Source organism: Eschrichtius robustus, chromosome 10 (assembly GCF_028021215.1).
Source record: "Eschrichtius robustus isolate mEscRob2 chromosome 10, mEscRob2.pri, whole genome shotgun sequence".
Taxonomy (NCBI): Eukaryota; Metazoa; Chordata; class Mammalia; order Artiodactyla; family Eschrichtiidae; genus Eschrichtius; species Eschrichtius robustus.
Window position 1 is genome coordinate 791,610 of NC_090833.1, and position 24,949 is coordinate 816,558.

Genomic DNA, 24,949 nt, shown 5'->3' on the forward strand with positions numbered 1-24,949 from the left:
CAGTTAAGGGTGTGCAAATATAGCCTGTAATAGCCATGTCGAGACCAGGGAAAGGAATAATACTTTGCAGAGAAAAAAGGGAAGTTGGGAAGGGCTGCTGTGTATGAAAGTCCATTTTAGGTGGGGCTTAGTGTTAGGTTTGGGGAAGTTCAGAATGCCATGAAGCCTACCTGGATCCTAATGCGTCCTTGTTCCGAGATCCGGTGCCCTAAATAGCGATCCTGCGTTTGAGCAACTGCAGTTTTTCCTTGGAGGCTTTAATGCTCCTTTGAAACCAAAAGTTTTAGCAGTTGGATGATGTCTTCCTGTGAAGAGGTTTGAGGAGGCGAGCAGAGCAGCTAATCATCCACATGTTGTAATGAAGTAGAGCCTGCAGGAAACATATCATCCAGATAAGCCTTTTAGCCTTGTGAAAAGTAAGAAGGAGTTTCAGTGAAACCTTGGGGCATTAATGTCCAGATGTATTGTCCTTCCCAAGTGAAGGCTGAAAAGGTCTCAGCTAGCCTTATCAGCTGGAATTCAGGCACACCTCGTTTTATCGTACTTTGGTTTATTGCACTTTGCAGATATTGTGTTTTTTTCAAATTTAAGGTTTGTGGCAACCCTACATCCAGCAAGTCTGTGGGCGCCATTTTTCCAACAGCATTTGTTCACTTCCTGTCTCTGTGTCACATTTTGGTAATTCTTGGAATTTTTCAAACATTTTCATTACTATTATATTTGTTATGGTGATCTGTGGTCAGTGATCTTTGATGTTACTATTGCAAAATATTAAAACTTGCTGAAGGCTCAGATGATGGTTAGCATTTGTTGGAATAAAGTATTTTTAGATTAAGGTATGTATATTGTTTTTTAGACACAATGCTATTGCACATTTAATAAACTGCAGAAGAGTATGAACATAACTTTTATATGCACTGGGACCAAAATATTCATGTGACTTGCTTTATTGTGATACTCGCTTTTTTGCAATGGTCTAGAACCAAACCCGCAATCTCTCTGAGGTGTGCCTGTCCAAAGCATGCACAGCATAGATTAATTACAGTGAAAAAATTTGCTTTCAGTAGGAATGGATGCTAGTAGAGTATGGGGGTTAAGAACAACAGGGTGTCGAGGGGCAGCAACGTTGATTATTGCCTGCAGGTCCTGGACAGACCTCCATCCTCAGCCATTGGGCTTTCTCACAGGTTATATTTAATAGTATTACAGAGACTAGCACAAGGGCTAGTGAGGCTCTGAGCCTTGGAATCCTCTTATGGGCTTTATACCTTGAAGGGCTTCTTTACTCATAGGTTATTGATTAGTTCTGGGGAGAGGTTTCGAGGGGCCTATTTGAGTCTTAATGGGAAGAGTACTGTGGATTTTGCCAATATCAGTTGGAGATTTTGCCCATAAAGAGGATGGTAGCTGACTCAGTAGGGACAAATGATCAGCGTCTCCCGAATCAGCTCCAGGACCATCAGAGACAAACCAAAGCAAAGACAGTGAAGGGTCACTTAATTCACCTGGTTGGCTATTTTGACTGTTACTGTGAAATTCTAGTTAATTCCCCTTTTGGGAGAAAGAAATTCCAGCGTATTTGCTGAGTCGTCTTGGCCCAATAAATGAATAGGGGCGGAGAGACTAAGGAGGGAAGTGTGGGTATCTCTCAGGGGCCTAAACGAAAAGGAACAGGTTCAGAGACAGGACCCTGTTGAGGTTCCTCAGAGACTCCCACTATTTGGATCACTTTCGTGCTCCAAGGCAGGGGCTGCTTTACCGCAGTTGAACTGAGAGTGTGGCTCTGGTGCCAAAAGAGATTCATTCCCAATCTGGAGAGTTGTTTTTCTGAGCTGATGAAGAGGGAGGGCTGGGAAGAACCCCTGTGGTTCCTCAGAGGCCCGTTGGTGGTGGTCAGGAGGGCGTTGGAAAGGCTGGTTAGAGGGCTGAAGGCACTTGAGGCACTTACACTTGTGACAATCTTTTTCCCAAAGTCCTGGCTTTTTGCAATAATAGCAGGAACTAGGAGGATCTGGGTTTTGTTTAGGGACCTTCATTTGCTGGAGTTGAAGGTTAAGGGTTTGAGTGGACTTCCTTTCAGTTGAATAGAGTGCAGATGAGTTGGTGGCTAAATTAGCTAAATCTGGAGTGGACGTGGTTTCCGGTTCAACCCTGGTCCTTTCATCTAGAAGGGAAGGATCCCAGTTACGCCTGCTAATGAACACAGAGCTAAAGGCTACCTGAGTGGTTTGTTACCAAAGCAAACTTGGGTCTGATCGTCCATGGAGTAAAGCCGATCTCCTGACACCAGTGTGTGATGAAGGAAAGGGCGGCGTTTATTGCAGGCGCCAAGCAAGGAGTCCACGCAGCTGGTGCTCAAAAGGCCCGAACTCCCTGAAGTCTTTCAGGTAAAGGTTTTTAAAGACAGGGTGAGGGAGGAGGGTTGTGGGGTGTGTGATCAGCTCATGGACATTTTTTAAAAAATAACTTTACTGATTTTTAAAAAAATATTTTTGGCCACATTGGGTCTTCATTGATGCGTGCGGTCTTCCACTAGTTGTGGCGAGCGGGGGCTACTCTTCGACGCAGTGCTCGGGCTTCTCATTGCAGTGGCTCATCTTTGTTGCGGAGCACAGGCTCTAGGCGCGCGGGATCAGTAGTTGTGGCGCACGGGCTCAGTAGTTGTGGCACACGGGCTTAGTTGCTCCGTGGCACATGGGATCTTCGCGGACCAGGGCTCAAACCTATGTCCCCTGCGTCAGCAGGCGGATTCTTAACCACTGCGCCACGAGGGAGGTTTGGACATTCTTCTGATTGGTTGGTGGGAAGTTTGGACATTCTTCTGATTGGTTGGTGGGAAGTTTGGACATTCTTCTGATTGGTTGGTGGGAAGTTTGGACATTCTTCTGATCGGTTGGTGGTGAGGTTATTGGGAGTCAGCATCATCAACCTTCTGGTTCCAACCAGTCTGGGGTCTACATGCTGGAGCGACAGCATACAGTTAACTTCTTCCACCTGGTGGGGTTTTCAGTATCTGCAACACAGCTCAAGAACATGGCTCAGAATATTATCTATAGCCCTTGAGGAGGAACTAAAGGTCCTTGGCTTTGTTTAATGGCTAAACTATTGTTTTTTGGTATTGCTTGTTTTCCTTTCTTCTGCATCTTCTCACTTCTCTGATTAAATGTACTCTTGGAACTCGGGGAAGGCCTGGGAGACTGAAGGTTTTCTACAGACAAGAGGCAGGTGGAGGACATGGTGGGGGAGAGAGGGGCTGTTCTGGGAAGGCCCCATAGTGTCCTGCTCGGTTACAGATTCAGTCTCCAGAGGAAGACCAGAATTTTCTTTAAGGACAACCTGAAGTCAACTATAATAGTTGTGAACACGTTTATCAGGTCGTTGCCTGCCAGCTTGAATTTTGTTCCCATCAACAAGCTTAGGAAAAGCTTTTGAAATGTTCAGTAAAGATCTCCAGCAAGTCCTCAGGCCTGTCAACAGTCAGGGTCTGTTTTTCCAAATCCCTTCCAGATTCCCATTTGGTTTCATTCAGTATGGGGCCTGACCTTCACTAATAAGCCTGTGGACTAATTGATACATATCTGAGAAGCCAGGTTGACAAGTTTGAATCACTAATGTTAAATTCTTCAGCAAACCTATGGGTGTTCTCAGGTACTTTCAGAAAATCTTTGACTATGGATGGCTAACAATTCAACTTTACTTAGTTCGGGGAACATAAAAAACGAGGGCTTTAGCATTTGGACCCCCAGAAGGTTTAACTTTAATAAAGTTCAGGGGAGGGGGAAGTGGGGAGAGGTTTTGAGAAAAAGGGGAGTTCAGCAGGAGGGTTAAGAGGAGGGGGTGGGAGGCCCAGAGGAGGCGAGGATGGCAGAGGGTGAAGGGAAGGCGGGGCTGGGGGCACAAGGAGGGGAGGGGAAAGGCCTCAGAAGCCATTTCGTGTTCTTTCAAGTGTTTGCTCGCCTCCATTAGTTAGTTTAGAAGTGCTATTTTGTAAAGAGGCAATTTCAGAGTCCTGGATATGTTTGGAAGCCTCAAGGTACAAATTAAAATAAGCATCCCAGAAATTCCCTGGCAGTCCAGTGGTCAGGGCTCTGTGCTTCCACTGCAGGGGGCACGGGTTCAATCCCTGGGCTGAGGAACTAAGATCCCACAGGCTGGGGAAAACAAACAAACAAACAAACCATCCCACTCAGTCTGTTTAGTTTCAGAGCCATGGCTTTCTGAGTTGATTTCTGAGACAAACAAGTTTGGGGAAAACCAAAGTTCCCCACAATGGCCACTAGTGTTCTGAATTATTTCTGGTTAAGGGGCCATAGTTTTTAAACATGAAACCAGCGGAGGTTCCTGAAGAGGGGCCGCACTTACGGCATTGAGATGACTGGGACCGCATTTCTCAGGTTTTCTCGAGAGCAAAAGAAAAGATCCTAAATAACGCGATCCCAAAGGAGTTTTAGGAAAATTCCAGCACGTTTCCAATAAGGAGAACGAACAAGTATTCAGCAAAAGGACAGAGCCTTCCCCAAATGCAAAAAAACAGAACAGATAGATCCCAAATAAAGCCAGAGAGCTCAACCAGAAGGAGGGCCTGAACACCAGAGTAGGCTGGCCAAGGGCATGGGGCAGCAGGGCCGTCAGCCCCCAGGGTTCGCCTCCTTCAGACCCCACTTCTGGACACCAAGTAACGTCCACTTTACAAGTAAAGCAGCTAGTTATTTTACCAGCAAAATGAGTTTATCTGAGAATAGCAGAGGAATTAGAATTCAGGACGTGCAAACTATGGCTAACCACAGCCAAGTGCAGAGAAGCACAGGACCATTACTTTGCGGAGGAAAACGGGACGTTTCACTTGTGGGAAAGTCCATGGGAGGAAACAGAGTTCAGGGTGGTGACAAGTCTCCTTGGCTGGGCTGTCGCCTTCCTCCTGTTCAGGGATGGGTGGGGGACCCAGGGGCAAGCAAGCTCCCCCTTCAGGCCTCCCTCAGCTCAGGGCCCCTCCCTGGTGCTTTGCAGGCCTGGCTGCCCACTCCCTCCGTGGGGAGCCCACTGCTTCCTGCCTTCTCAGCTGTGACAGTTCTGGGCCTCAGGAGGCTCCCCCGCACGCGCACCTACTGCTCAGCACCTAGGCTTGTCTGAACCCGCTCCAGAAAGATCTTCCTCCCATCCTGCCCCTTCCCTTCTAGGGGTCATCCCTGGGGTCTCTTCGTGTCTTCTCCCACACACAGCTCTGCTGGCAGTTCCAGCGATGTCCTCATGCACCCCTCCCTGCACAATGAGTTACCAGGGAAACGGTGGCATCTGGAGAATGCATGTGCAGGAAGGTGAGTCACAGGCTATCAAAGTTGAGGGCACAGGAGCTGGTTCAAATGGCATGTTCTGGGCCCGCCCCCAGGGTGCCAGACCCACTAGGTCCCCTCGGGCTCCCCTGAGACCCTGGGAAAGAGCTAGACGGAGCATGGGGGAGACTCCTGGGTAGTCCAGAGCGGGGTCAGCACAGCCTGTGGGCTCTTGTTCCCACAGGGCCCAGCAGGCTGCAGCCCCTGGGTGGACGCAGCCCTGGGAACAGCCGGTGCTGCTCCCACACGTGTTGGTCAGAAACTGCGGTCACCAGGCCGGGCTGCATCACAGCACCTCGTGTTTATTGGAAATCCCCACATTCTGTGGAAAATCGAGGGTTTGCCGTCTTTCAACTCAATTGCTTCGCTAGCGGCCGTCTGGGTTAGAGATGGTGGGGGCGTGTGGCCCTCAAGGGAGCAGGAGGGAGGCCCTTGTGGCGAAGGGACCCACCGACCGGGCTGCTCCCTGAGTGCAAAGCGGGCACAGGGAGCCTCACCTGTGAGAAAGGACTCAGCACAAACAGGGTCTCCTGGTCACAGTGTCCTAGCATCACGGAAGATGCGAGCATTGCAGGAAACTCGGTGCAGGGTACCCCGGACCCCTCTGTGCTATGTGTGAAACTTCACGTGAAAATAAAAAGGTTTTTCGAAAGCGAGCTGCTTCAACAGTTTACCCAACTAGCTCTACTTGTGTAGAAAAAAGGTTGCTGGGTGTCCTGGTGTGGCAGTGAGGAGCCCCTGGGCCGTGGCGGGAGCCTCAACCTCGGCCTCCCCCTTGGCGACCCTCCTCTGCCCCAGGCCCTCTGCCTGCCTGTGGAGCAGCGGGGAGAAGGAAACTAAGGCACAAGGTTCGATTCTGAGGCTTGAAAAGCGCGGCAGAGCCTGGATGGATGCAAAGTCGTCCTGCGGGCCTTGGGCGTGGCCCTGACCCCGCCATCACACCCAGGCCGGGAGGCGTGGACGCAGCCCCCGTCCACTCCAAGTCGCTGGAGGGATCACCGCCTCTGGACCCACCGCCGGACAGCAGCCTTCCCGGGGAAAGCATGGCTGCGCGCGGACTGCGGGGCGGCAAGGGGGCAGGCGGCCTCGGCTAAGCAGCGGGCCGCGTTTCATGATGCTCTTCACATCAGCAGGAAGAGGCAGGTGCCGCTGTGCTGCCCTCCAGACGGGGAAGTGGGCACTGGGACCCCGAGCAGCCACGCCAGGGGCAAGAGACCAGAGCCAGCTGGTTTCTCCCTGCCTTGGCCAGGCTGCGGGGGTGCAGCAAGGGGGCCATGGCCCCAAATACGGAGGCTGCGCCCCCCCACGCCTCCCCAGAGAGCAGGGGCGGAGCGTGAGCCCCGGGATCTGTCAGACGCTACCGGCAGGCTGGGCGGGGACGGCGCGCCCCTCCTGGTTAAACTCCAGACTAATCGACCACCACGGGAGCCTCCAGCATCGGCATGGGTCCCACTGGCTCCTGGGGGCTGAGGCCTCGGGCGGAACTCCAGAGAACTCAGTGCCAGGCGTGCAGGCCAAGCTTCCGGAGAGCCATCCCGACCTGCTGTCGGTCTCAGCCGGGCGCGGAAGGGGGCTGGGCTGCGGCCCCCAGGTTCAGCTGCCAGGGAGGGAGGGGCAGCCGCTGCAAACCTGCCGCCCTGTGAGGGGAGGACACCGTCCTCATCTCTGCAGAAAAGCGCGGGGCGGCTGCTTCTCCTCCTCACCACGCGGGTTCGCCTGGGGCCGAGGAGCCACCACGCCGTCCTGCCCCGTCAGGTCTCAGCTCAGACAGGCCGGCGCGGCTCTCAGCCGATGCCGCCACACCTCCCTCGGGCCCCCCATCAGCCTCCTCTGAGCCCCGCTGCGCAAGGTCCTGAGTCCCTCTGCCTGCGGTCCGGACCCCACAGCAGGAGCAAAGCCAGAGAGGCCGAGTGGGCCCACAGCAGGCCTGGGGTCACTTGGGTCCAGGGGACCGGGTGGCGGGACAGTTCCCACCCTCGTGGAGTGAACCAGCATGCTTACTTCTGTGGTCCATGTTCTGCAGCCAGAAACTCAGAGCAGCCTGCTTTCCTCCTTGGAGCCCAGGCCGGGGCTGCGTCCTCAGCCTTGGGGACCCCGGAGCTGGCAGGTCTAGGAGGGAGTCAGGCCTGCAGTGTCCTGGCCGTGTCCACGTCCAGGATGAGCGGGGACTCGAACTCCCGGCCTTGCAGGTACACCTCCAGTCCCTGGAAACAAGCAGGTCATGATGACCAGGTATCCAGCCCCTGGGCTCCGGGTGAGATGCCAAGTCAGCCTGGAATCAGCGAGGGGCAGGATAGAGAGGCTTCTAGGAACAAGGCTTGGATGTCCTGAGATCTCAGGTCAGGGCAAGCCCTCCCACAGTGCAGGCCAGAACTCTCCAGAGAAAGGGGAGCCAGGTCTCCTGCCCCAGCGAAGCTCCCACTGGCCCAAACCCCAGGCTCCGATGAACCTGGCTTGTCCTCCCTGACCCCCCGAGGCCTCTCGACACCTCACCGCAGCCCACGTCTCGGAAAGTCCTCTGCAACTAAGGGACCATTTACCCCGCTGGTCGACTGAGGCAGAGCTGTGATTTCCCACGAAGCTCCCACCTCGCCCCCGTCCTCCAACCACACAAGCCCGACCCCAGAAGAGCCCCAGATGGGCCTGGCGGCTCTCACCTCTCCGGAGTATGACACCAAGGGCGAGATCTCGCAGATGGCCGGAGGCTCTCCACTTCCGGGTGGGCTGGGGGGTGCACTTGTCACCATCTGCTCGGGGGGTGCGTACCCCGGGGCCCTCCCCTGCACCACCCACCACGCTGGCTGGCCCAGTCCCCGCCCGGCCAGGCTGTCCACCACACCCGCCGCCCTCCTCGCGGACAGCTGGGCCCCGGGCACCGCCCCACCCGAGCGGCAGGCTCTGACTTGGGCTGGAAAACCCTCCTCGCCCCTCGCAGGCATCTCACACAGAGCCCAGGCAACCAGGCTTAGGGGGCGGCCGTTGACAATCACAGAAGGAGACACCTAAAGTCTTATTCTTTCCACACCCCGAAAAATGACCTGCCTGCCGCTTTCTGGATGTCACGCCTGGGTCTTGGCTTCAGAGCTTCTGATGAGCAGGGAAGGTGTGACCCCCATGTCCCGTGGGGCTCTAAGCAGAGCTTGAGGGCTGGGCACACAGCCACCTGCCTTCGGTGTGGGGCCAGGGCGGAAGCGCCCACCCCAGCTCAGACCACAGCACAGCCAGCAGGGCCCTGGGGCTGGCACTTGGGCCGCGACACCCTGACATCCTGTCCTTCGGGTCGCACCCTGCAGCCCACACTCACCTGGGCTGCTCGGGGAGCCGGGCCCCGTGTGCGTCCAGGAAGTGGGCTCCCGCCTGCAGGGCCCACCGGTGGTGCTGAGCGAGCAGGGCCCGCCGCGCCGTGGAGGGGTTGTCTCTCTCAGCCGAGTCAGCGTTCTTTAGAGGGGAGAACTCCTCCCCCCGCAGCACTTGGAAGGCCACGAAGTTCCTGGGGAGGCGGGGACGACAGCTGGGGACCCAACCTCCCAGCCCAGACGCCCTGGTCCTGGGCAGGTGAAGGCCAGGCCGGGTGACGAGGACTACGTGGGGGTCTGGTCTGCAGGCAGCAGGCTGCGGAGGGCCCCCCGGGCACCACGTGAGTCTTTGTTTCTGATTGTTTCTGAGATCCCGGAGCTGCCCTTAGTCCTCCCTTCCCTCCCCTTCCCACCAACCCCACCCCCCAGGGTGAGGGCCACATACCCTGGGAGTCCCCAGCAACCTCGCCTGGAAACAGCTTCCTAGCTCCCAGCCAGGGACAGATGGAGGGCTCAGGAGAGAACATGGGTGTCCCCCAACGTCCACAACCCCAAGGGCTCCAACTGCCCCAGACGCTCCCTGTGCTCCCACTCCAGGGGCTGCTTCCTCTGGCCTTCTTGCCCTGAGACCCGCCTGCAGCCCCCCAGCTCCCCCCTGCGAAAGGGCACTCCCACTGTGAAGCCCCCAGCCTCCACTTCCCTGCCTGGCTGGGCCTCAGAACCACCACCAAGTCAGAGAAGGGAAAGAGGAAAAAACGAATGACTTCTCCACTAACTTGGCAAACGGGAGCACATCAAACACGAACTTCTCCATCTTTATCCCGTTGGGCTCGAGTGGCTTTACTGGATTCCCCTCCTCGTCCACATAGGGGACCTTCTTCACAGCCACGTGTGGCTTCAGCAAGGGCTCGAACTCCCTGGAGGACAGGAGGCCAAAAGGAGGAAAGACACAGTTCAGACAGGACATCTTGGAGCCCCAGCCCACCTCCCCCATGCCCGGCCAGCCGGGGCAGGTGGGCAGATGGACACAGCAGGCACAGGGCGGTGGGGGCTGAGCCCTGTCTCTGGAGGGCCAGGCATCCTCATGCACCCCAGCCTGAGAGCTGGGCCCCATCGGCCACATCCCTGCCCAAGCCCAGTGGCGACTGGCAAGCCACGGGGTGGACGTGGTGCCTGCGGGCAAGGGCCCCCCCCGCCCCCAGAGCAGGGCCACGCCCACTCGGCCGCAGAGCCTTGTACCAGATACTGGAGCGCTCTGCTGCTTCCAGCTTGTTTGAGCGCAAGACCCTTTCCGTACCGCACCCCACAGCCCCACCCAGCTCAGGTCTGCCCCCAGTCCCTGTGGCCCGGCTGGTCGCCCTGCACACCTGGTGACCATCTGGAGAAAGTCTCGCGTGAAGAAGTGGTTGCAGATGTTGCCCGCGTTGTAGAGCAGGCCCCCTCCGGGCGCACACAGCCGGGCCGTCTCGGGGCTGATCTCGCTGTACTCCACCACCTGCGGGACGCCGTCTACCTGGCACACCACGCCCACCGGCTCCTCGGGGGACGCCTTTTCCACCACCTGCGGCCACGACCGGACGGGCGGGGACGGCTGACTGGGGCGGGGCCCGGCGTGCGGGAAGGAGGCGGGGCCAGGGGCTGGGAGGAGGGCGGGGCGTGGAGGGCAGGCCGAAAGGAGAGGCGAGGGCGACGCGAGGGGCGGGGCGATGCGAGGGAGCGGGGGCGACGCGAGGGGCGGGGCGACGCGAGGGGGCGGCAGGCTCACCTTGGCTCCACAGTCGGCACCCCGCAGCACGCAGAATCCGATGAAGACCGGGTCGGCCAGTCGCACCAGGATGTTGTCCACACAGTACACGTGCACAAACTCTACTCCGCGCCGCTCCATGTCCTCTAAGACCTGGTGGTCCGCCAGCGCGCAGTACAGGCCCCCGTTGCCATCTGCAGAGGGAGAAAAAGCAAAGGGTCTTGGAAGGGCTCCTGCCGGCCTCAGCCAGCTAGTTGAGGGCGCACTAGAGGCAGGCGAGATCCCCCGGGGCTGGACCTTGTGCCTGAGGCCGCTCTCTGTCGCCATCCAAATAGCCCTGTGGCTGTTCCACGGACACATGGGAATCAAGGCCCAGAGAGGGAAGGCCACTGGCTCAGGACCATGCGGCCTCTGGGCAGCATATTTTGGCGTCTGTCCCAGGCATCCTGACCCCTAGCTAGCTCCACATTCTAGGCCAGGCGGACCCTCCCTGCCTCAGGGATGGGGTGTACCTGGCGCCATGGCAACCTTGTCTTTCCGCTCCAGGATGGCCCTGCCATCGAAGGTCACAGCAGGCAGCATGCGCTGTTCAAACATGACCACGTTGTTGGGGTCCAAGTGAAAGAAGTCATGCTCCTTGAAGAACTTGGCTGTGGGCCCCAGCGTGAACTCACTGGTCATGATGTACCTGCAAGGGGAGGCAAGCCTGAGCCAGGCTTTCGGAGGGCCTGGCCCCTCTGGTAGATGGGCTGACATCAGGGTGCAGCCTTAGGGCAGCGGTCAGGCCTCCGCCTGGGTGGGTGCTGGGCTCTGTCCGGGGCTGTGCTGGGGTTGGGATTCAAGTCTTGGTGTGGAGCAGGACTAGGGCTACACGGGGGGGGGATCACTCTGGGGCCAAGGTAACGCAGGAGGGCACACCAGGGCACGGTGCAGCGCGTCCCATAGCGCTCGCCAGCCAGCTGCTCCACCCGCCGAATCCGTTCTGCCTGCAGCTGATACAGGGTCTTCTGGCTGGGCAGCCCCACCTGATACATGCCCTTGGGGTAGGTCACGCCCAGGCGAGTGCCCTGCCCACCAGCCAGCAGCAGCACGGCCACCTTGTTCAGGGCGATCTGGTGGAAACCTGGGGGTATGGGGCGCCATGAGGGGATGCCTGGAACCCGTCACACAGCCACCCTTGCATTTTAGAGCAAACCAAACCAAACTTGTGCCTGGGACGGTGAGCCATCTGATAGCCGCAGAACAGAACTATCCAGATAACATTCTGATTTGGGCCTGGGCCTCACCCAAACCTAACCTTGCCCCGACCCCGCCAAGGTACTGACGATATCCTCCTGGGTTCATTCCCAACCTAGGTCCTTCAGAGGAAACACCGGGTGGGCCTGGCCGGAGTTGTCCAGCAGGGGCCTTGGGCAGCCTCCCCTGCAGGAGCGACTGCCTCACCTCCAGGCCAAGAGGGAAAGAGGGCAGCTGCGCCGGCGCTGGTGTGAAAAGGAGCGTGTGCAAGTGTCTAAGGGGGCCCCTGCTGTCAATACGTGGGCTGGGCAGCTGGCCATCCAGGCGTGCCCAGAACAAAGCACTCTCCGCGGGGAGTGAGGTCTAGGGGCGGCTGCCAGCACGGCAGCGTTCGGGGGCTCCAAACCCCGGCCCCGAGCTGGTGCGTGTGAGAGCGTCGATTTCACGAAGGCAAACTGAACTCCAAGTACCCCCTCCCCTGTCGCCCCGCTCTGTGGGCGAGGCCGCCTTCCGGAGGCCGGGGGCGCCTGCCGCCTGGACCCCCGCCCCGCCTACCTTCCTCCTCCCAGAGCCGCCGCGTCTGGGGGGCGACCCCGCTCGCGCTGCCCACGCGCTCGGGAGGCAGGGGCCGCAGGCGCGCGGCCAGGTCAGGCGCGGGGGCCGGGGGGCGCGCGCAGGCGGCGGCCGCGCGCCGGCAGTGCTCGCGCAGCGCCTCGGGCTCCAGGGGCTCCAATTGGGCCAGCAGCGCGGCACGCGGCCCCGGCGCCAGCTCGGCGCAGAAGCGCAGGAGGTGCTCCTGGCCGGCGCGCTGCAGCCGGGCGCGCACGTCCAGCTCCGAGGCCATGTCGTCGTCGCCGCCGCCGCCACCGCCGTCGGCCGCGCTGGCACTCGTGACCCGCGCTCTCGGACCAGCGTCACGGGACTCGGCGGGCGGTGCCGACCCCAGCTGGGCGGGCCCGAGGCGCCCCGCCTTGACCCCGCCCAAGCCCAGCCCGGCCGGGTCGCGGACCCCCGCCCGCCCCGCCTCTCTTCGGCCCCGATCCCGACCCGGTCCCGCCCCCGATCCGCCCCGCCTCTCTTCGGCCCCGGAAGCCCCGCCGAGCCCCGCCCCTGCCCACTCAGGCTCAGGAGGACTGACTTCAGTTCTAATTCATCTCCCTGCCCACAGCCCTGGGGGGGGGGGGGGGGCACCTGAGGGAGAGGCTAGGGTCTGTCCCTGCCCGTGGACCTGTTTGCATTTACCAAGACGCCTGGCGCTGGGGACAACAGTCCGGGGCTCAGTGAAGAGGCCAGCCGACTCACGGCTGGGCTGGGGAGGACAGAGCCAGATCACCAGAGGGGCCGGGTGTCTGGATGTCACCAAGGCCCCCCAGAAGGCCACCCTGCCTCCTTGGGGGCTCCCTTCTTCACATCCCTCCTCCTTCCCCTTGCCATGTGACCGGAACCGTGCAGGAGCTGCCCCTCGCCCTGCCTTGTTACTTAACTATCTGGTTTTAAACATCTTGCTGTTTACAAACTCCCTTGTGAAAAATATGAAAGAGTAGCTTCAGCCACTTGAAGACAAAACTTTCTTTTAGAAACTAGTTTTATTATGTCTGAAAGTAATACATGCCCATGGTTAAAACAAGTTCAAATGGTGCTTTAGGACCCAAAATGAAAAGTAAGATCTCCCCCAGCCTGTCCCAGGGAACCTCTGTTAAGGCCGTTGCCTGTCCTGGCAGGCAGGTTCTGTCCATAGAGCCCCACCCCTTCCACTACCCTTCCTGGGTTAGGAGGTGGCGCTTCACAGCCTCCTGGGGCCCTCTGTACCTTCTCCTGGACCTGAAAGAAGTCAGCCTGCCTCAGGGCCTTTGCACCTGAATGGCTCTTCCTCAGAAAGTCACGTGACTTCCTGCCCCACTTTGCCAGATCTCTCCTCACAAGTCACAGTTGGGGAGACCTTCCCATCCTTTTCTGTTCCTTCGTGCCTTTCTACATTCTCCCCTGCCTGACTTCCCCATGAGAAGTAAACCCCATGAGAGCCGGATGCTGTCTGGTTCACTGCTCTGTCCCTCACTTTAGATCCACGCCCGGCACACAGTGGACACTCAGTCAGTGTTTGTTAACGGAACGAACGTGTTGGACCCCAAGCCTAGCGCAGCGACTGGGCCACACAACTGTTCGGGAGCACGTGCTGAATGAGTGGATGGTCTGCTCCTGTAGCCTGTGGCAGTGAAGTGCAGCCCGGGGCAGAGGCTGGAGCTGGACGTGGAAGGCAGGGAAGCAGGGAGCAGAGCAGGCTCTACAGCCCAGGCCAGAGTCCACCCAGCTCTCACTGCCCCTGCACACGTGCCCTGGAAGGCAGGTGTCAGAACATCAACTTGGGGTCCATGTTGGTCAGGGTAGCCCCTAAATCCCACCTCAAGGCGTGGGTGAAACTGAGATCAGCAGGGTTGGGGCGATCGGCACTGGGGAGCCAGAGGCACCTGCAGGGCCAAGAGCACGGGAGCTGACCCACCCGGGCAGCCGGGGGCGCAGACACGCGGGAGTAGCAAGGAGGCAGAGGCGGGCGGCGACTTCCCGGACCCCTGCCAGGGGCACGCTTGTGGCCGTGAAGCCACCTTCCCTTTGTCCTAGGGCTTAGTCCAAAGGGTTCGGGGGAGCAGGACCCCAAGGCCAACAAGGTTCCTGGTTGTCATTGTGGGAGTGGAGGCCAGAGAGCCCTGGGGTCCGCTCCGGACTGGAGGCAGGTGCCCGTCCCTCCTCCCACACCCCGTGCTGGGTGGGGACAGAGGGCCCCAGGGCCCCTGCCCACTCCAAGGAGCTCCAGGCTGGCACGGTGAAAGGTACAACTAAGGTGGCTACCTCAGAAAGTTTAAGGGCCGCAGAGGACCTGCCTCGCCCGCCCGGGGCTCTGGGAAACCGCCCCAGGTGACAGCAAATCTGAAAGCTGCCAGTGGGAAAGTGGGCCAGGCTGGAAAGCAGCTTGGAAGGAGGAAATGATCAGACTTCAGGATAAGAAAGACACAGGGGCCACGCCTTAGTCCCACGCCCAGAGCTGGCACTGACTCCACTTGCTTCCCTGCCTTCCTCCAGCGCCTAGCCAGGGGCCACGGAAAGCCCACAGACCAAGGGCCAGCGGGGGCCACCTTCCCCACAGCCCTAGATGCCCTGAGAGGCCTTTGCTTCCGCGACGCAGCGGGCGCAGGCTCACAAGGGCCCCAGTCTAGCCTGGGTCCCGCTGGTCACGTGGCCCTGAGAGGCAGCAGCACCGCTCGCTGGCCGCCGGCCTCCACACCCACACTGACCCCCACAGAGCTGTCCCCAGGCCTCCCCCTCACACAGGCCTCCCCCTGGCTTGGCATCCCACACAAAGATGCTCTTTCTGCTGCAACCTCCAGGACGGTTTCCACTGAGCACCACTGTGGACCAGGCCCTGCTTCCAAAGAGCACAGGGCTCAGCCAGGAGCAAACAGGAAGGGTGTTCCTGGTAGGAAAGCCACCAAGTGCAAAGGCCCAGAGGTGAGGGAATGCCGGTACCCTAAGGATAGGGGAGTGGAGTGGGGGGTGGGTGTTGCTGGAAGCAGAGAAGGAGGGGGGAGATGAACTGCAGGACAAATGGCTTGAATGCCCCCTGGGACTTTGGCTGGTCCACTTTGGGAAGGCAGGGACAGACCAGTCTCCATGGGGTGACTCCAGGCTCACAGCTTTCTAGGTACCCCCCAGATTCCTTACCACAAAAGAGTCCTCACTTTGAGGGGTAACCCCAGGGGAGAAATGGACCCAGGACACTCCCTGGCCAGGGCAGCTGCCCTTACAGCCTGAGACACAGACCAGTGCCTGGGGCCCAAGGACACAGAGACCCAGGTAGGCAGCCAGCCAGAGGGTGGAGCCGAGCCCTGTGCCAGCAGCCTGTCTGGAGGAGGTGTTTGGCGACTCTTTGCTGTTTTACCCCTGAAGGTGGACAGTCTGCTTCTAAAGCAGCAAGTAACACATGTGCAGTGTTCAGTGGCAAGGTGCCAGCTGCGTGTAGAAAACTGTCAGGGGAGGGGAGGGAGCAGGGCAGGGTCTGAGGACAGGCTGTGGCGAAGGCAGGGGTCCCAGGCAGACAGCATCTTGGGTACTTCCCTGGTTTGGGGGAGGGGTTCCACCGGTTGGTCCTGAGATGGCCTCCCAGAGCTGGACTGCAGGCTAAGCCCTGGCCCCTCCCAGACTGACCAGGCGGAGTGACCACATCCCGGCTGGAAATGAAGCAGGGGCGGTGGTGGCGGCGGTACACACGGCTGCCTAGCTGGCCTGAGGAGGCCACGAGAGCCCTAGGAGCAGCTGGAGGAAGTGACCAGCCAGAGTAAGGGGCCAGAGCAGAGGATCTTGCGAGCAGACGGGAATCTGGGGACACGGGAAACGTGGCTTTGTCCTGCAGCCGACAGGAAAGGCCAGGCTATCCCCAGGGGCCAGAGGAGAAGCTAGCAGCCGTGGGGACAGAGAGGCCTCTGTGAGGGGAAGCGCCCAGCTGGCTGGAGCCCACAATCCTCTTGGGGCCCGCCTGGCGCAAGAGAAAGGAGCCCCAGGGTTGCGACGGGGGACCCTCAGCGAAGAGCGCCCAGGGGAGCTAGAGGGGGAAGGTGGGTGTCTGGAGGGCTGTGCTCCCCATCCTTATCCCAGGAGGCCACCTGGGGACAGGTTTTCTGCAGGGCGCCTAGCCCCGCCCTTCGGAGAGGTGGGTTGGGCGGCCAAACCCGGCAAGGGCGGAACCGCGGCGGGAGGGCTGGTGTGGTGGGGGTTGGGAAGTATAAAGGGGCCGCTCAGGGGTCCCTCCCCCACCCGCGAGGTCGGGAGGGAGGCAGAGTTCGGGGACCCCTCCCTCTACTAGCCGGGGGCCTCCGCGCGCCCCCGGTCCCTCCCGGCAAGGCGGGAGCGCGCGAGTCGCCGACCCCTCCGCTCGAAAATCAAACCGGGCTGCCGGCCTCTCAGCCAATCGGAGAGGAGATGGGCCAGCCTCGGCCAATGGCCGCCGCGAATGCTAATGAGCGCTGACGCCGCGAGGAAGCCCATTCAAAAAGTCGCAGCTATTGTCGCGGCGGGTTGCGTGCCGCCGGGCCCGCCGTCGGGCCGCCCGGGGACGGACCCTGGGCCACGCGGGGACCAGCCCGGGGCGGGCCGAGGACCGAGGCCTGCCGGCGGGCGCCCATGGCCGGAGCCGCAATGGCCGAGCCCGGCCGCGGGCCGCCTTTCGCGCCCGGCACGGAGGGTCTGCCGCGCGCCTTCCTGCAGAGCCTGCGCACCCTCTTCGACATCCTGGACGACCGGCGGCGCGGCATCGTGCACCTGCGCGAGATCGAGTCCCGCTGGCAGGGCGCCGACGCGCGCGAGCTGCCCCGCGGCGTGCTCGAGGGCCTGCGCCAGGTGGCCCCGGCCAGCGGCTACCTGACCTTCGAGCGCTTCGTGGCCGGCCTGCGCACCTCACTGCTGAGCGCCGACGGCGGCACGCGGGCCCCGGCGCGCGCCCCGGCCCGGGGAGGCTGCCCGGCGCGGCCCGGGGGGCAGCCGCCGCCGCCGCAGCGCCTGGTGTTCGCGCCGGCCGACGAGCCACGGACGGTCCTGGAGAGGAAGCCCCTGCCCCTGGGCGCGCGCCCCCCGCCGGCCGGCCCGGGCGGCGCGGCCCGGAGCCTAGAGAAGCTGTGCAGCCCGGCGGAGGCGGCGCCCGGCCCGGAGGAGCCCGAACGGCCCCAGGGCGCGGCGCTGGAGCGGAGCCCGAATACGGACGCTGGTGAGTGCGGGGCGGCGCCCGGCCCCGCCTCGTAGCTCCCTTCGCCGGCGCACCGGAGAGGTGCTGCCTGAGCATCTCCCAGCGGGGTACGAGAGCGGGCAGCTCTTCGTCGGCTTCTCAGCCTGGAACACACCTGGCGGCCTGGAGGGGAAGAAGCTTCGTCCCCATCCCGGTGTGCTCAGGGACCCTGGCCAAGGGGCTGGTGGGTGACTCAGCAAACCCCACCAGGAACCCACTCTGTACCAAATCCTAGCGGGGCACCAGGAAACCTGTCCAGTATGAGGGGGCTCTCCACCTCCGGTAACTGCCCACACCTGGGGACACCTGGGCCTTTGCGAGCAGACGGGTGGTGCAGGAGGACCTGGCGTAGCTGCCAGGAAAGGCAGAGGGGTGGGTGGTCTCCAGCCCAGTTTTCCAGGCCTGGAGCCGTGGCACCTCTGACGCCTGGGAGGGACCGACCACAGCCCCTGGGGATGGCCTGGCGTCCGGTCCACTTGGCAGGGACAGGAGATGGCTGAATGGTCCCCTGTTTGTCCCCCAGAGTCTGCCCTGGGAACAAGACCTGCTTTATGGCTGTGGGCGGGGGCTGGGCCCCTCGGCCTATTCAGCCCGTGCAGGTGCAGGCCTTCCACCCGGGCAGCTGCCAGCCCTTTCTGTGCTGCCCACCGCTCTGCCAGCTTCGCTGGACCCCCCCGCTCAGGCTCGGACATATTCCCCAGCCCAAGACTGCCAGTGGGAGCTGCGGTGACCCCCTAGCCTCCCTGGTGAGCTAATCCAGCGGCCCCCCCCCCCCCCGAGGCTGCGGGTTCCCGCACGCAGGTTCCTCCCTGTGCCCAAGGTGTGCGCAGGGGGAGTGGGCTTCTGGGTGTGGTTGGCCTGAGTTCAGGGCTGGTGCAATCCACGCGGCTGCACACAGTTGGAAGTCAGCCGTGGGGTTGGGGTTTGGAGGCCTCAGGCCTGTCGTCCCACCCGGCTTTGCCCTGGTGCCCTGTATGACATGGGGTCCCTTACTGCAGCCCTTTGAGGTCCAGGTCCGGAGTCGGGCACATGGCTGTTGCCCACCACAGGGCAGTGTTCACACCAGTCCCTCTCTAGGCTTCAGACCAGGGCTCTCGCTGTCACCTTTTACAGGCAGAGGCCCAGCCAGGGCGTGTGACATACTCTTTGGGTGCCAAACCTTGAGCTCCAAGAGCCCCCTAGCACCCCAGGAAGAGAAAGCCCTCCGTGTTCACAGCTTCCCAAGCCCTCTCAGAGGTCCAGGTCCTGCTTGCCGTTCCCTCTTGGGGCTCAGAGTGCAGGCCGGCCTGAGCTCCCTAAGTACAAGCTGCTCTATCAGGCCCAGACACGGGTGGTGATGTCTCTGCCTGCTGGTCAGCCGCTGGGCGTCCAGCGTGCCGTCATCTGGGGGTCCCGGGGCTGCTCTGCAGACCAGCCCAGGTGTTGCGGGGGGTCCTGTCCCCCTCCCCCCGCTGTGCCTTCTCTGCTTGCCGGGCAGCCCGGCAGGTTAGAAGGTGAACTCGGCCTGCTTGGAGCCTGTCCGCCAGGGCTGGCTGGTGGCCTGCGTGGCCACCTGGTGCCAGCCCTCTGGACGTGTCCCTAGCAGGCATACCTGTGCCCCCTTCTTGCACCACCCGCCTACCCCTGTGCCGGGTGGGGCATAGGGCTAGGGAGCCAGTGGAGGGTGCCCTCCTCACCTGCACCCCACTCCTCCCCTCCTGGGCAGCCCTGCACATACTCCCCCATCCCCCAGGAAAGCCTGCTGGCCCTCCAGGAGGCTCTCCCAGGGAAGTACCTGGCCTTCCGGCCCCAAGCCGACTGCAGCTGGCCACGTTTGCTGTAGGAGTTGCCTGCTGAGGGCACGGCTGGTGCACACATGCAGGGAACTAACTTTATGCTGCAGTCACCTTCCCGGGAGAAGTCAGGTCTCCATCACCCGTGCCCCACGTTTCTCCTGCGTGAACTCCAGTCACCCTTAAAGGGCCCAGGCGGACAAGGAGAGAGGAGTGGAATCCAGAGGCCGCCTCGCTGGCTCCGTACCTAGCAGCCTTTGAGCCTGTGAGGTGTGGGTCCTGGCTGTGCACAGATGAGCCAGATGAAGCCCCTGCCCTCAGGGAGCTCACGCCTGAGGCGTGCGTGGTGTGTGTGCAAACATGCAGCCTCAGCGGCCACACGGCTGTCCCCAAGGCAGGTGTGAGGGGAGCTCGTGGAGGTCGAGTGAGGACCAGACCCCAGCCTGGCACCGGCGGGGGGAGGAATCCCAACGCATGCAGGCCGGCACACCTGGCTCTGCATGGCTGGGGTTGGTTGGCAGGGGGTCCGGGATGGGTCTTTGCGGGGCTGGGGGACTCGAGCTTAACTTGGCAGGCCTGGAAGTGAGCCAGGCCCTCGCCTCTGCTGCAGATGCAGTGGCCTGCAGGGTCCGGGAGCTGGGCGTGGGGGACGCCCGGTGGGGTCCCCGTGCCCGAGGGGAACGTCGGAGACACACCATCACCAACGGTGTGGACTGCGACCTGGTGAGTAAGGGCCCGGGGGGCTCGGGGGGGCTCTCCGTCTTGCCTGGGTTTGGCCTTGGCCCCCAGATGTGGCCTCCTGGACCACCCCTCTGCCCAGGAGGGAGCACCTGGTTTTGGGTTCTGGGGGATTCTGTGGCAGGAACGTCAGCAGTTCTAAACCTCTCTCCCCATCCTGCTTTGAATCCCCTTGCGGGACGGCCCACGGCCAGGTCAGCAAGTCCTTTAGGGGGAACGTTTGGCCCCCTCCCCAGCACTGCGCTGGCCCCTGCCTGCTTCCTTGCTATGGTAGGCCGGCCCACCAGCCGGGGGCCTACCACTCGCCGTAAAGAGAGGGGAAGGTTCCCCTGGGGAGGGCTGCGTGGAGGGCCTGAGGAAGGCCAGGCCCCCCCGGAGGAGGAGCCCCCCGGAGGAGGAGGGGGGCTGTGCTTCCCAGCGCAGGAGGGCTCACGCGAGTACGGGCGCGTGCACACGGGCCGGTGGGTCCGTTCCTGTGCGGGCTGGTTGTGAGTTGCGGACGGGGGCAGGTGCAGGCGGCACCCAGTGTCACACCGTTGGCATGGTGCGTGCCCGTGTGTCGCAGCTGAAGCAGATGAAGGAGCTGGAACAGGAGCAGGAGGTGCTGCTGCAGGGCCTGGAGATGATGGCACGGGGCCGGGAGTGGTACCAGCAGCAGCTGCAGCGCGTGCAGGAGCGCCAGCGGCACCTGGGCCAGAGCAGGGCCAGTGCCGTGAGTGATGTTGCCCAGGGCTAGGCTGCCCCCCACCCCAGGCAGAGTGGCCCTCCCCCAACACATACAGTGATCACCCACCCAAACCCGGGCACCCCCAGCTGGGCACAGCGGCTGACCCTCCACCCAGAGTGCTGGGCCAGGCCCCCCCCGCCCCCCGTGATATTCCCCACCTGCAACACCCCTGGGCTCCCTCAGCTCTGAGCAGTGACTTCCCCCCACCCGTGGGGACCCCCCTCGAGGCATTGGGGCTGGCCCCGGCCGGCCCTGCTCTCTGACCACCCCCCCCCACTCTCCTCCCAGGGCTTCGGGGCTGAGGGGAGCCCCCGCCTGCTGGTGCAGCTGCTGCCCAAGGTGCAGGAGGTGGCCCGGTGCCTGGGGGAACTGCTGGCCGCGGCCTGCGCCGGAAGGGTGAGTGCTCCCCAGACCAGCTCGGTGCTGCCCTCACCCTTGTCCTAGAGGCCGTGGCAGGGCTGCCAGGCCTGCCTGACCGTGCCCTCCTGTAGGCTCTGCCCTCGTCCTCCTCAGGGCCCCTGGGCCCCGCCCTGGCCCCCGCCTCGCCCTCGGTCCCCGGCTGGCAGCGGCAGACCATTCTCATGCTGAAGGAGCAGAACCGGCTCCTTACCCAGGTGAGCTGCGGGACGGGTGCGTGGCCGGGGGCTGGAGGCTGGGCAGGCCCTGACTGCCCTCCTGCCGCCCAGGAGGTGACCGACAAGAGCGAGCGTATCACACAGCTGGAGCAGGAGAAGTCCGCCCTCATCAAGCAGCTGTTTGAGGCCCGTGCCCTCAGCCAGCAGGACGCTGGGCCCCTGGACTCCACCTTCATCTAGCCAGCCCCAGGCACTGCCATGGGGCCTCGCGGCCTGGCTCTCAGCCCTGGGCGGGCGGGCACTTCCTTGAGCCCCACCTCGGAGGCTGAAGGCACCCTGGCCAACCCGAGCACCGCCCTCCTTCCTCTCTTCCAGTCCGGGCTCCCCTAACCCCAGGATGTTCTGAGACCCCAGACGTTGACTCCATCTTGGTCTCGGGGGCCTGACCTGGGGTGGGACTCCATCATGCCAACACACAACCTGAAGCTGTTCCTGCCACCGTCAGTGGACAGCGGGGGACACCCCCTCGTGTTCACCAGATCTGGGCAGCCCTGGGCAGGCCTGCCCCTGTGTTTGCAGCTGGTGTGTCTCCCCTCTCACCTGGGGTCTCCAGTGGAAGGCACTGATCACACAAGGCTGCGTTCCCAAGAGTGGCCAGCAGAGGGCGCCACATGCACTGATGACTGCGGCCTTGGAGGCCCCACTGTGGTGTCTCACATGGGGCCTGGAGTAGGGGAACCTCGGGCGGGCTGGGACACCTGCAGGTCCAGTGGGTGATTGGCCCCGGGGGTCCAAGGGCGTCTTCCCCCCCCTCAAGGTTAGGCGGCTGTCCCTCAGCCGGGAGCAGATGGAGGGTGGCCTCTAAGAAGGGGGGTCTGCTTGTGTCCAGTTCCAGGGGAGCCCCGAGGGCGTGGTGTTGGGGATTCACTGCATTCATGCCTGGGCCAAAGCTGGCTTGCTTGGTCCTCCCCACAGACCTTAGATGCTAAACAAACGGGTTGGCCTTCATCCCTCCTGGCCCAGACTCCACCGAGCAACCTGTGACCCAGGCCCAGAGCCTTGGGCCTGCCAGGTGACCTGGCCAGGGCTGTGGTCACCAGGGTGGCTTAAGTGTGCCCCTCCCTGGGGAGGGCCCTGTCCCCAGGAAGGGAGTTAGCCTGGGCCTCCCAGACATGCCCCAAGGGGCCTTGTAGGTCCAGCAGCCTTGCCAGGCCCTTCACCAGATTCAAGTTTCCCCCGGTATGGGGACCTGCACACCCTCTATCCCCCCACCCCAGCTTGGCCCTGGATCTGGATCACAGGAAGGGGGTCCCACAGGACTTAGGAAGAGGCTGGCAGTGGGTCCCATCAGGGGTCCTTTCCTGCTCTAAGGGAGACCTCCTGCTCAGCTGGGCCTGTGATCACCCCAAGACGGGCTCCATGCTCCCCGCTGCCGTCCCCCGCCGACCCCCAGCTGAGCGTACACGGGCACTACAGGCAGGCTGAGCGGTCAGGGGCCCTGGGCACGGTGTACGCGTGTATGTATGGAGCATGGGACCTGCGGCCTGGAGGGGTTGTGTGCACAGCTTCCCACAGCCCCGGGGTTGGGGCATGGCCTGACCACAGAGGAGGGGTCCAAGGTGCAGGCGGCCACTCCCCGCCGGGCCCAGCTCCGCTACACCGGCAGCGACCTGGCCGGAGCCCCTCCCCACACCACACTCGGGGCCAGTGGGCGCGGGGCTCTGGGTGCGCGGTTGTCCCAGGTCAGACCCCAATCCGCCCAGCACACAAGCTGCCCTCAGAGGATGGGGGTGGGTTCTCCTGCGGGCCCAAGCGCCCCTGGACTTAGACCTCCTGGGCAGGTTCCCTGAGATGGAAGGGGAGCTGGTCCTGAAGGGCCAGATCGGGCCTCCAGCACCGAAGCCTACCTGTGGTGTGGTGACTGGACCAGTGCCCGCCGAGGAGGCATCCTTCCAGCCATCAGGTAGGGGCCCACCCACCAGGACCTCCCCAAGCCGCCCCTTTCCTGGTCCCCCTCCCGTTGCCCACTGCAATCCCGTGACCAGTCCCCCCTACCTGGCCAGGCCCTGAGCCCACCCTCACTAGGAGCCCCTCTGCTCGCAGACCCTCCAAACAGCCCTGGACAATTCCAGAACGGAAAACTGCGCCTCCCCTGCTCCTAGCCCTTCCTGCACCTCCTCATGACGCAGGGCAGACCCAGGCCCCGAGCGGGATTCAGCCTCCACATCCCCCGCCCCCAGCCCTGCCGGCCGCTGGGCTCTCCTGTCTCTGGGCTTTGCAAATGCTGTTCCATCCCTGGGAACACCCACTTCCTGCTTCACCTGACTGGCTCCTGCCCAGCCCTGCACCTTGGATACAGAGGGAACGAACCTGCAGAGGCTGAAATGGCAAAGGAGGTAGCCTTTGCCCTGAGGGTGTCTGCTTTCCCCCTGAGGTCTTCACGGAACTTGGGAGGCAGGACCAGAACCCAGTGTCTGCCCCAGGGGTACTGCCCACAGAAGGCGGACCCTTCAGCCGCAGGGTGAGTGTGGAAGAAACCCGCGACTCAGGGAGAGGCCTCGTGGCGCTGGCTTTACACGCAGGGTGGAAAGTGCATCCTCTTCATTTGCAGTCTGAAATCAGGCTGCCTGTGTGGCCCTAGAGACCCCAAGGGGAGAATTGTAAGTGGCCCCCGGTTGGCGGGGCCCAGGCGGCTGGCGGAAGCAAAACATCCTCGCTAGAGCAGTGAGTGTTTCTTAGCCATGCACGGGGGATGTTTGGGGCCGCAGTAAGTCTTGGGGGAGCCGTCCGTGCACCTTAGGATGTTTAGCACCATCCCTGGCCTCTATCCACTAGATGCCAGCAACACACACACACACTCAGTTGTGATGACCAAAATATCTCTGGACATTGCCAGTGCCCAGGGGGCAAAGTTGCCGTTAGCTGAGCATCTCTGCTCTACAGCAATGCAACTCCACCAGGCCTCAAGGATTTCCTATGGACCAAGTTCCAAGGAAAATGAGCGTCTCCAACTTAAAACACTTTTCACAAACACCACAAGGAAAGAATCTACCACGAGAGCCAGCAGAAACAGCAGATTCTGTAGCCATTTCAGATATTCAGTAATCAGAGAACATAAAATGGCTATGTTTTGTATGCCTGAAGAAATAAAAGAGATCCTTGAAAATATGAACAAGAAATAGTCTTTATAGTTTCTTATTCTGTTTAAAAAAAAAGTGTAATCTTTTAGTCTATAAAGGTGACTGATAACATGAAAAAGAATCTAATAGAACCAGGAATTTAAAATATATATAAAAATTTAAAACTCAAATGGACTTCAGATGGAAAATTTCAGCATAGCTGAAGGGAGACTTAGTGAATTGAAAGATAGAGCTTAGGAAATGGTCCAGAACACGGCCCATAGAGACAGAGTTGGGAAATATGGATGAGAGGAGGATCTTGAAAGATAAGGGGGAGAGGGCTGCTTGTCTGATTGGATTTCCTGAAAGAGAGGCTAGGGAAGGAGGGACAATATATGAAGTTAAACTGGCTTAAGTTTTTCCAGAATTGGCTAAAAATATCAATTCTCAGATCCAGGAATCCCAGTGGATCCCAGCCAGGATGAATAAAAAGAAGTGACATTTTCTCTTAAAAGATTGTTAAAGACATTGAGGGAGACACCTCTAACCTTTACTGTGGGGTTGGGGGCAGGTGTGGTTATTGGGGGAGGGGTGAAGAGACAGTTCAGGGAAAAACCTCTTCTGGACAAGTTGAAAAGTGAATGG

At 61.1% G+C, this 24,949-nt stretch overlaps 2 protein-coding genes across 6 annotated transcripts; one reads left to right on the top strand and one right to left on the bottom strand.

Moving 5' to 3' along the window:
- Positions 1-275: 275 nt before the first annotated feature.
- Positions 276-12,571, bottom strand: UAP1L1 (UDP-N-acetylglucosamine pyrophosphorylase 1 like 1). 5 transcript variants are annotated; one of them, XM_068553707.1, is made up of 9 exons: positions 12,162-12,569; positions 11,289-11,493; positions 10,883-11,058; positions 10,392-10,564; positions 9,994-10,187; positions 9,403-9,543; positions 8,635-8,820; positions 7,332-7,534; positions 276-370 (listed from the first exon to the last, which is right to left on the bottom strand). In XM_068553707.1, exons 1-9 carry the CDS (start codon positions 12,448-12,450, stop codon positions 339-341), a joined length of 1,599 nt encoding a protein of 532 aa, XP_068409808.1. In that variant the 5' UTR covers positions 12,451-12,569; the 3' UTR covers positions 276-338. The 5 variants fall into 5 exon arrangements, with proteins under 5 accessions (XP_068409808.1, XP_068409805.1, XP_068409804.1 ...); XM_068553704.1 differs by lacking the exon at positions 276-370 and adding an exon at positions 2,502-2,961 and having other exon boundaries at positions 12,162-12,570; XM_068553703.1 differs by lacking the exon at positions 276-370 and adding an exon at positions 4,195-6,927 and having other exon boundaries at positions 12,162-12,571.
- A 3,853-nt stretch (positions 12,572-16,424) lies between these two features.
- On the top strand, positions 16,425-24,335 carry SAPCD2 (suppressor APC domain containing 2). The gene is made up of 6 exons (XM_068553577.1): positions 16,425-17,355; positions 19,756-19,868; positions 20,449-20,595; positions 20,899-21,006; positions 21,102-21,224; positions 21,297-24,335. The coding sequence occupies exons 1-6, from the start codon at positions 16,776-16,778 to the stop codon at positions 21,423-21,425; spliced, it is 1,200 nt and encodes a 399-aa protein (XP_068409678.1). The 5' UTR covers positions 16,425-16,775; the 3' UTR covers positions 21,426-24,335.
- The last annotated feature ends 614 nt before the right edge of the window (positions 24,336-24,949 follow it).